Below are 9,729 nucleotides of genomic sequence, written 5' to 3' on the forward strand. Positions count from 1 at the left end.
ATAAACCCTGAAGGGAGTGAACAGGGTGTGAGTGGTGAGGGGAGGGGTGAACATCAAAAAGCCCCCCAGGATAAGGTGGGAGAGGTGAGTGGTACCCAATCCAGCCAAGCCACAGTCTCTCAAAAGACTGTAGTGGTTTAAAAGGAGTCCAGCACATCCCTAGTTGCATCCTCCCAAAAGGATGTAACTATTGAAAATAGTTCCCAACCAGGGACACAAAACAAAAGAGGGAGGGACACTGAAACTACACATTCACGAATTCAAGCCTTTTCAAGGAAGAAGAAGGCCAAAACCTTAGTTTCCACACAAGGGACACACACATCACAGATACACCCACCAGTATCTGTGCCTTCTCAAATTCAGCTTGATGTGATTCCAGCAAATGTGGAATCACAGCCCCATTCTCTCAATATAGAAACACATCATTCCTCAAACTCTCCAACACCCTCTCTGGATGTGGATATAATATTCACATCAATTCCTGATTCTCCCTCATTAAAACTTAGGGATGAGCCCCACTCAAAACCTGGTGATCATCGTCTTTTAGATGATTTGTTGGATCATCAGCCAATTCTTTCAGATGTAGTTGCAGAATCTGTGTCACCACACTTAAAATCAATCTACACCGATTCAACAATTATATCACTTTCTATCTCTACATCATTTCCTTCTTCAACGGATATCTCTCATCCGTTGACAAGTGGTTGTTCTTCAACGGATAAGCTTAACAGCAGTTATCCGTTGATACCATCAGTTTCTACTTCAACGGATACTCCCTATCCGTTGATGGCCTCTACACACTTAACAGAAACAACTCCAACTGTAGAGGACATGGCAACTGTACAATCACTTTTAGGCTTGAGGGCAGGGAATGATTTTTTGAGTGAGAGGCTGGGTTGCTCCCAGGCAAAAGGAGAGGTTGAGCGTCACCAAATGCATGCTATTTCTTCCAGCATGGCAAAAGTAAGTGAGAGGAGTGCCACCTTAGAAGGTGAAGGTGAGGGTGTGAGGGTGTGTATGTGAGCCAGGGGGAGCCCCTGATGCAAGAAAAGAGAGAAATTGAGAGAAAGGCAGGTACAGAAGCTATAAGGGTGGATCCAGCCATTGCTAGTGAGTTAATGAAAGTGGATGATGCAGATAAGGAAAGACAATTTCAGCAACACTACAAAGCTGTCATTGATAACATTTCCTTGGATGCTGATACTTTTACTCACCCTGTTTCAGCCTATCAATTATTGGCTGCACAGGGCAATGTGGAGGTAGAACAGACACTACACATTGTACACACTTCAGAATCTCTTCTCAGAGACAAAGCTGCTGTCAACAGGCTGCCTTCTCAAGCTGGTGAGCCATCTGAAGAATTTGGAGTAAATTCTAATGATGATGACTCTAATTCCTTGAATGAGAGCATGAACTTAGGGGGAGTAGCAGGCCCAAGTTCTGTTCCTAATCTTCCTGCATGGGCATGGGCAAAACCATCAACACCAGGAGAGTTTGGTGTCACTTTGGTCAAATAAGTCATGACAATTCAGCAGGCCATTCAGGAGACTCAGGATGCTGGTAACAAGGCAATTCTTCAAGCTCATCTGGAATCTCTGCATCTCTTGTAGTTGCAGCATTACCAGCAAAATCTAAGTGTGGATGAGCTCAAGCTGGACATTGCTGATCTGAAATCCTACAATGCTGAGAAATTGGATTCAGTTATACCCTATGGTACTATGCAAGATTTGTTGGGGAGACTAAGGAAGGCCTCTGATACTGACAAGAGGCTGGCAAGATTAGAAGATAGGGTTCAAATCATTGAAGACTCTATGGTCACCATTCTTCAGAATCAACAAACTCAAACAAATCTACTCATGCAGCTGGCACAAGCACAAGGCTTGACCCCTACCCTTGATGATAATAAAAAGGGGGAGAATAAAGGGGAAGGGGAAGGAGAGCCATCTACAACAGTTCAGATTTCTCAAGTGCTAGTTCCTGTCATCACAACTTCTCCACCAATTCAAGTCAAAGGAAAGCTAGATGGAATTGATCTAATCCAGATAGCAGCAGCTGAATTGCAAGTCAAAGAGCGAAGGAAGAAGATTGATGAAAAGATGCAACTAATATTTGGTTCTACAACTTCTCAATCACAATCTGTGAAGCATAGCACAAAAGTGGAATCAATTATTATGGAACTCAAGCCAGTAGGGAGGCATAAGGATGGAGAAACTTCTTCCAAAGATCTGCAACCTATGGTTCTCAAGCCCAACAACAGATCCAATAAGGACTCTACAAAGAATCCTCTAAAAGAGGTGGATTTTCCTCTTCCAAAAGCTGATGAGGACAAGCTTTTAGGTAGAAGTATTGCATATCTCAAAGAGACCATGGATGAGGTTGTAAGGAGAAACATGGCTATTATCTTCAGAGAGGGAAATAGCATATGTGTGATGCAAGGACATCCCAAATTCTCAATAGCCAAGAGGGAAGAAACCAAAAGGTTGAAGGAAGAAGCCAAACAGCTAAAGGCTGACAAAAGTGCACAAGCAAAGCTTGAAAAACAGCTAAAGTCAAGTCAGGCTGAAGAACAGAAAGAAATTGAAGACAAAGGTGAAGATGAAGCTATGGGGGACATGGTTGGTACTGAGATGGAGGAAAGAAGTAAGGAAGAATAGAAGAAAGGGAAAAGAAAGAAGGTCAATGCAAAGAGAAAGAAGGTAGATAAGACTGAAGAAACCCAATCAATATCCAAACCACTACCCTCTATTCCTGAACCCATTGTACCTGACCCCTTCATGAACATTCATGGTGAAACAATCATTCCCAAGGAGGAACCAATTGATTGGGACACCATCAAATTGCCCACCTTTCTAACCTCTTCTCCACCATCAAAGAAGCAGAAAAGAAGAATCAAATCAACACCCTCTAAAGCCTCAATCAAATTCACACAGAAACCTATGCCTAAACCTCAAACCTCTAAAGATGATTATGTTCACATATGTGACATAAAAGAATTTTCAGACATTGAACTCTATCTGGATGAGCTGGAGGATGTAAGGGGAATAGCTGCCTACAGACAGCTACCAGAAAGACTAGTGTTCAAATACAAAGGAGCTGGGGAAAGAACATGGCCTCTTCAAAGAATTCTGAATGAAGGCTACTCTACCTTGATTAGAGTTTACTCAGTCATACATAAGGATTCTGGCTTTACCAGAACTGCCAGGACTGAGATTCTCAACAAGATTGCCATCATAAGGAAAACTTGGAGGGAGCCCAATGCCTTGCCTAGAACTTTACTCATTCAAGAGAGAGGTATTATAATTCACAAATCACCTCATTGGTTGATGGAGTTCAGAGACAACAAAGGAGTCAGAAGATTTTTCAGAATTGAAGATCAGCTAAAGATTGCCAGTAATGAAACTCTCAAGGATATGCAATCTAAGTTAGATATCAATGAAGAAGATGAAGCTGAATTCTACAGACAACTTCAACTTCAAATAGAGGAGAATGACAGGAGGCTAGGAAAGAAAACCAGGGATCAAAGGAAAAGAAAGTAATTTGCTCAGGCTAAAGGAGCACCCTTGGAAACAATGTATTTCTTCAATTTCATCTCAGCATATACACTTTTGCAGCACTTTTGAATTTCTGCTTTGTTACAGTTTATATATTTGTTAAGTGTTTTGTTATCATCAAGCTAAACCCAAATTTATGCCTACAGTTCTAGTAGACATAAATAGGGGGAGATTGTTCGGAATATGTGTATTAGTTTGATGATAAGTTCAGCAAAACACTTAAGTAGAAATCTAGTGTTTGTAGCCTCAATGGATAAGACCATCTTGTCTATCCGTTGAAGGAGTAGCCTTCTTAGCAATAAGTTTGGTATTGTAGCACATCTCACTTTGTGATTTCAAGCTGTAATTCTTAGATGTTGTTAGGAGATAATCACTGATGTTGACTGCTAATGGATGTACAAATAGGAGGGCTAATTGTAAATATTTCATGCCTTGTAATTTTGTATAAGTGAAGAAGTGTCAACGGATGTTGAAGACCTTCAACAGATAAGAAACTAAGCTTCAACGGATGTCTCTAATGCTTCAACGAATAATATCCATCAACGGATAAGTGCTTCAACGGATAAAGCTTCAACTGCTAGAGCATCAACGGATAAAGCCATCAACGGATGAAAGCTTCAACGGATGCACTGCTAGAGCATCAACGGATAAAGTCATCAACGGATGAAAGCTTCAACGGATGCTCAGTCTCATAGCAGTTGATAGTGACAGTTAACAAAGCTGACAGAGGCACATGGATTGACAGAGATGTGGTAGCCTATTTCAGGAATAGCAGAAAAAGCAGCCATTTTTAGTCTGGTTCATAATGGAAAGTCAACAGATAATTCTATATTACACTGGATAAAAATGGAACAGAAACAAGTGGAGAACTATTGTCTTATTGTACTTTATCTTTGTCTTCACTTGTAAACTTGGTGTTATATAAACCAAGTAGTAGCTAGTAATTAGGTGTGAATTTTCCCTGAGCTGTTTAGAAATATCAAGAGAGAAAATCATCTAGTTTGTACTAAGAAGCAGCTGTGATTTAATTTTGAATCACAGATTTTCTGAAATAACACATCTCTGGTGGAACAACAAATCCACCAGAAAAGTTTTTAAGTTCTTTGTGTTCATTACATTTGTGTTTAAATATATATATCTGTCTGCATCATCTCCAAGCAATTCACACACATTTGACCACTCCAACACTTAGTCTTACAAATTGCTAAAAACTTGAAAAAGTTTTGAGATTTACATTCAACCCCCCCTTCTGTAAATCTCATTGTTAGTCCACTGGGAATAACAAGCCTAAGCATGGTTTTTCATCACAGTGTTTTCTTTGGAGATAAATGTCAACCATAAATATCAAGGTGTCCATGTCCATGTGCGGCATTAAAATGTAAAACTAACTGTGGCCATGTAATTTAATAGACCTTTTATTACTTTATAAATTTGGTGTAGTTGTTTACTATGTTAACTTCAAAACTTTTATAAATCCAGTTAGGAATCCTGATTGGTATGTTAATTACAAACTCATTCGGCCTTAAGCCATAAATAATTTATAGTCCTGTCCTTTAAACTCCAATTATTCACATAAAATTGTCTATATAGAAGTATATTTCAATAATAGTGGGTCCCTGGCAGTATACACACATTCTTGCCTTTATTTTATACTGAATTGCAGTGGTATACACAGTGGAGTTTCAAAACGGGGACTACCACATGCTCATATTATATTATGGTTGGGTGCTGTAGACAAGTTGCTGACTCCAGAGGACATTGATAATGTCATAAGTGCTGAAATTCCTGATAAGAAAGCAGATCCAATAGGGTACAAAGCAGTTTCCCAACTCATGATGCATGGACCAGCAAATCCAAAATGTCCTTGCATGTGAAACGGCAGATGCACAAAACTTTATCCCAAATCTTTCAGCGATAAAACGGTTGGGGACGCTGACGGTTACGCCTTGTATAGAAGGAGAGATACAAAAGTAACAGTGGAGTTCAACATAATACATTTGGATAATAAGTACACACTTTTCTTCGACATCTTATTTTCAAAAGAGTTTCGACATCAATATGACTACTTTAATCTTTGACCTGTCAGTGTGTTTAGAACCCATATGCCTTTCCCATAAAAAATGGCATGCACATATATCCATAGGATCAGTAATATTGCTCTTTTACCTAGATTAAAGTGTAGGAAACCCCTGCCACGTCTTCCACCCTCTGAAAGTGATTGCATGCTTGCTCTTTTATAAAATGTCTACAATTTAGTAAGTTCTTTTTTTAATGGGTTCCATTCTATCGTTAGGCATGTTGTCCCATATCATCGTGGATTGTTGGTGAAATATCAAGGGCACATAAATGTTGGTGTAACCGGTCTCTCTCTATAAAATATTTATTTAAATATATTGGCAAGAGTCCTGATACGGCAAATGCACGCTTAGAGAACGCTAACCAAAATCTCTGTAGCAATAGTGAGAGTTCATCGACTCTTAAAACTTCAAGTTCAGATGAAGTAATCAATTATCTTTCATGCCGATATGTTTCGGCAGCCGAGTCATGTTGGCGTCTATTTGAGTTCCCCATTCATCACAGAGAGCCCTTTGTACAATGACTGTATTTTCACTTGGAAAATGAGCAGGAGGTTAGATTTCGTGACAGTGAGACATTGTCTGAAGTTGTTCACAGAGTTGATCCTGATGGCACTATGTTCATTCAATGGATGTTATCTAACCGATATGACAACCTGGGTCATAATCTAACCTTTATCAAATACCCAACAAAGTTCCGATGGGATGCATCTGCTAAATATTAGTTCCATCAAAAATAAAATATTGATGTAATTGGGCGTATGGTTTACATGCATCCTGCCTCTGGTGAACGATTTTACATGCGCTTGTTGTTAAACATTGTCGTTGGGGTCAAAATGTTTGAAGAAATCAGAACAGTTGATGGGATTGTTTACTCAACCTACAAAGAAGCATGCTTTCACAGAGGCTTGCTTGAATCCGGTAAGGAATGGCATATTGCACTTACAGATGCCTCCCTATGTGCCAGTGCCTCTCAACTTCACAATTTGTTTGTCACTTTATTAGTTTTTGCGAAGTTAGTAACCCCTCAGAACTCTGGGCAAGCCACTGGGAAAATATGGCTGATGATATTGAATACAAACGGCGTAAAATCACAAATTTTCCAAAACTGAAAATCAATATTGCTGACCAGAAGATGCTAGCCCTTGAAGCAATAAATGAATTGTTAAAGCAATATGGTTAAAAATTGACTGATTACCCCGGTTTGCCAGAGCTAAATACTGTCTCCACTTCTAAATATAAAAATGAATTATTATTGGAGGAGATGATGTATGATTGCGAGAAACTTCATTTAAAAGCAAGTGAGGCCGTACATTGCTTGAACCAAATGCAGCGCATCATTTTTGACCAAATTGTGGAATCAGTGGACAAGGATATAGGAGGATTTTACTTTGTGTATGGCCCTGGTGGAACTGGAAAGACCTTCTTATGGTCCACAATTATAGCCAGACTAAGGGGTGAGGGAAAAATAGTGCTTGCTGTTGTTTCATCTGGTATTGCTTTACTCCTGATTGACGGAGGCAGAACAGCTCATTCACACTTCAAAATACCGATTGATGCCGACGAATTTAGCTGTTGTGAAGTAAAACAAAATACATTTCTCGCGGAGCTAATATGCAGCACAAGTTTGGTCATTTGGGATGAAGATCCAATGACTCATCATTTTGTATTCGAAGCTGTTGATCGCACATTCAGAGATATACGGTCCAAGGTTGACCCAAATGTCGGGACCTTGACATATGATGGCCTGACTATGGTCTTGGGTGGGGATTTCCGACAGGTTTTACCTATCATTCAAAAAAAGGGTCGCGGGGAAATAGTGGCAGCCAGCATTAGCAAGTCACGGTTGTGGCAATACTGTAAAGTATTCACTGTACGTGAGAACATGAGGATTGAAAGGACTGTCCCAAAAGTTACAATTCATGGTAAGAAAGTGCAATTCAGAGATTGGGTGTTGTCATTGGGAGATGGTTTAGAGCAAACAATTATAATCGGAGATGACCCGGAGCCATCATGGATAACATTACCCGAGGAGGTACATATTAGACGCCCTGCCTATCCAAAACATAAACACTATCATTTTTAAATGGGTGCTAATAACCAGGAATTTTTTGAGTTGTTCCATTTATCATGTCACTCTAGCACACTATAAACATATATATACTTAGATTACGTATATTCAGGTTATATTGTTCTAAATATTCCATTACATATAACGATTAAATCAACCAAATTAACAACATAAACTAAATAACATACTTTCCATTCTCTTATTGGTGATAGAAAATCCACATATCTGCCCTCCTCCTTGCGTTTAATTTAATGGAAATTTATTTTGTGTAAACATTTGTTGCTGCCACTACTAACAAAGAAATAGATGCTTCAATGTTTTTTAAATATTATTCCACCTGCTATACTAGAATTTTGGTTATTAGCTATTCGCTAAATAAAATTCAGTTTAAAACCATTATCCTCTTAAGTTAGTCAAACATACACAATATGTTAAAGGGGGCACAAAACTATACGGAAATGCCTACAGATTCACACTTTCAGAGTAATTATTGGAACTGGAATTAGCTTACACTTGTCTTCACATGTGACGCATGGATTTGGTGGCTTCTTACACTTCAAATTTTAGGTAAGCATTATACCTGAGCACATATCCAATAAATTAAAAACCATGAGTGAGGTTTATTATTACCTTTGGTAAATCACCTAATGTAATTATTTATGCCTCTTCCAGGCTGCCACCAAGAACTGGAACAGACCCTTATGTTTTTGTTGGTCTGCTCTAGAAATACATCCTATATTTTCTGTTGTCTCTATTGGTATCTATGTTTCAATGGATCATTTCTTGTAAGTTAGTTGATTCATATTGAACTATGTTATTAATATTTTGTTGGCTATACCACATACACTACTTGTGAGAGAACAAGATCAGAACCTTTTAAATTACAATATTTGATTTAGCACAAATTAGTGTACCTGCATTAACCCCCTCTTAACATAAATTAATTCTTAACGTAGTAAATTGGCCTCTTAAACCATGGTAACCTAACATACTACAAAATGTTTTACAGGTCCTCGTTAATTATCTTGGTGATGCTATTGAGGCAATAGTCAATGAAATCTACAAAGACCTCCTTCACAGACATGAAGATGTAGAATATCTACGTAATAGAGCTGTATTGAGACCCCTCAATGAACATGTTGACAGCGTTAATGTCACTGTTTTATGCAGACTTCCAGGGGAATTCAAAGTCTACAAGAGCTACGATAGTATTTGTAAAGGTTCATCCACATCAGAGGCTGACCAGGTGTTATATCCACCCGAATATCTAAACTCACTAAAATCTAGTGGCATGCCAAATCATGAAATTGAGGTTAAGGTTGGTGCACCATTAATGTTGCTGCGTAACCTCAATGCCAAAAAGGGGTTGTGTAATGGCACTCGCCTCATAATCACTCGATGCTACCCGTTTCTAATCGAAGCGTTAATTATAACGGGTACCAGGATTGGCGATACAACATATGTTCCTAGAATAACAATGTGCCCAGCGGATAAGGCAGTGCCGTTCATCTTGAAAAGAAAACAATTTCTAATTGCAGTATGCTATGCAATGACCGTGAACAAAAGCCAGGGACAAACGGTTCAGAATGTGGGCTTGTACCTTCCAGACCCAGTATTTGGGCACGACCAGATGTACGTCACAGTTTCTCGCGTTACTTCTCCAAATGGGTTAAAAATTGTTACGGTTGATGATAACGAGGTCACCAAGGGTTACACCAAAAACATTGTCTACCGTGTGGTATTTGATAATCTTGTGCAGTCGTTGTCCCTATCAGGGATATCAAAATTCGTGACAGTTTTCCGCACTGTTACAGATTCTTAGATATGGCAAAATCACTAATATTCGGTATTTGGTTCCGAGATAACATGAGTAGTGACTACGTGAGTAATTTTATTTAATTAGAGTAAGACAAGGTACAACAATTTAGAATGTTTGCTCAGTCAATCTATTAGCCTGTAGTCAGGGTCGTGGTGGGTTGCCCCTTGCTTAGCTTCTATCAAACTAATTTCACGGTATAGATGATAATAGTAG

At 39.0% G+C, this 9,729-nt stretch overlaps 1 protein-coding gene across 1 annotated transcript; it reads left to right on the forward strand.

Annotated features, from left to right (window-relative positions):
- Nucleotides 1-6,387: 6,387 nt before the first annotated feature.
- On the forward strand, nucleotides 6,388-9,519 carry LOC141696187 (uncharacterized). The gene is made up of 3 exons (XM_074500367.1): nucleotides 6,388-6,547; nucleotides 6,838-7,661; nucleotides 8,707-9,519. Exons 1-3 carry the CDS (start codon nucleotides 6,388-6,390, stop codon nucleotides 9,517-9,519), a joined length of 1,797 nt encoding a protein of 598 aa, XP_074356468.1.
- The last annotated feature ends 210 nt before the right edge of the window (nucleotides 9,520-9,729 follow it).

Source organism: Apium graveolens, chromosome 11, assembly GCF_009905375.1.
Source record: "Apium graveolens cultivar Ventura chromosome 11, ASM990537v1, whole genome shotgun sequence".
Lineage (NCBI taxonomy): Eukaryota > Viridiplantae > Streptophyta > Magnoliopsida > Apiales > Apiaceae > Apium > Apium graveolens.

What these genes read in the sequence shown, in the direction of transcription:
- LOC141696187 (XM_074500367.1), top strand. Translation starts at nt 6,388, where the DNA reads ATGGTTTACATGCATCCTGCCTCTGGTGAACGATTTTACATGCGCTTG. An exon ending in CAGAGGCTTGCTTGAATCCG is followed by an intron (nt 6,548 to 6,837) that starts GTAAGGAATGGC and finishes CCGGTTTGCCAG; the next exon opens with AGCTAAATACTGTCTCCACT. An exon ending in GGATAACATTACCCGAGGAG is followed by an intron (nt 7,662 to 8,706) that starts GTACATATTAGA and finishes AATGTTTTACAG; the next exon opens with GTCCTCGTTAATTATCTTGG.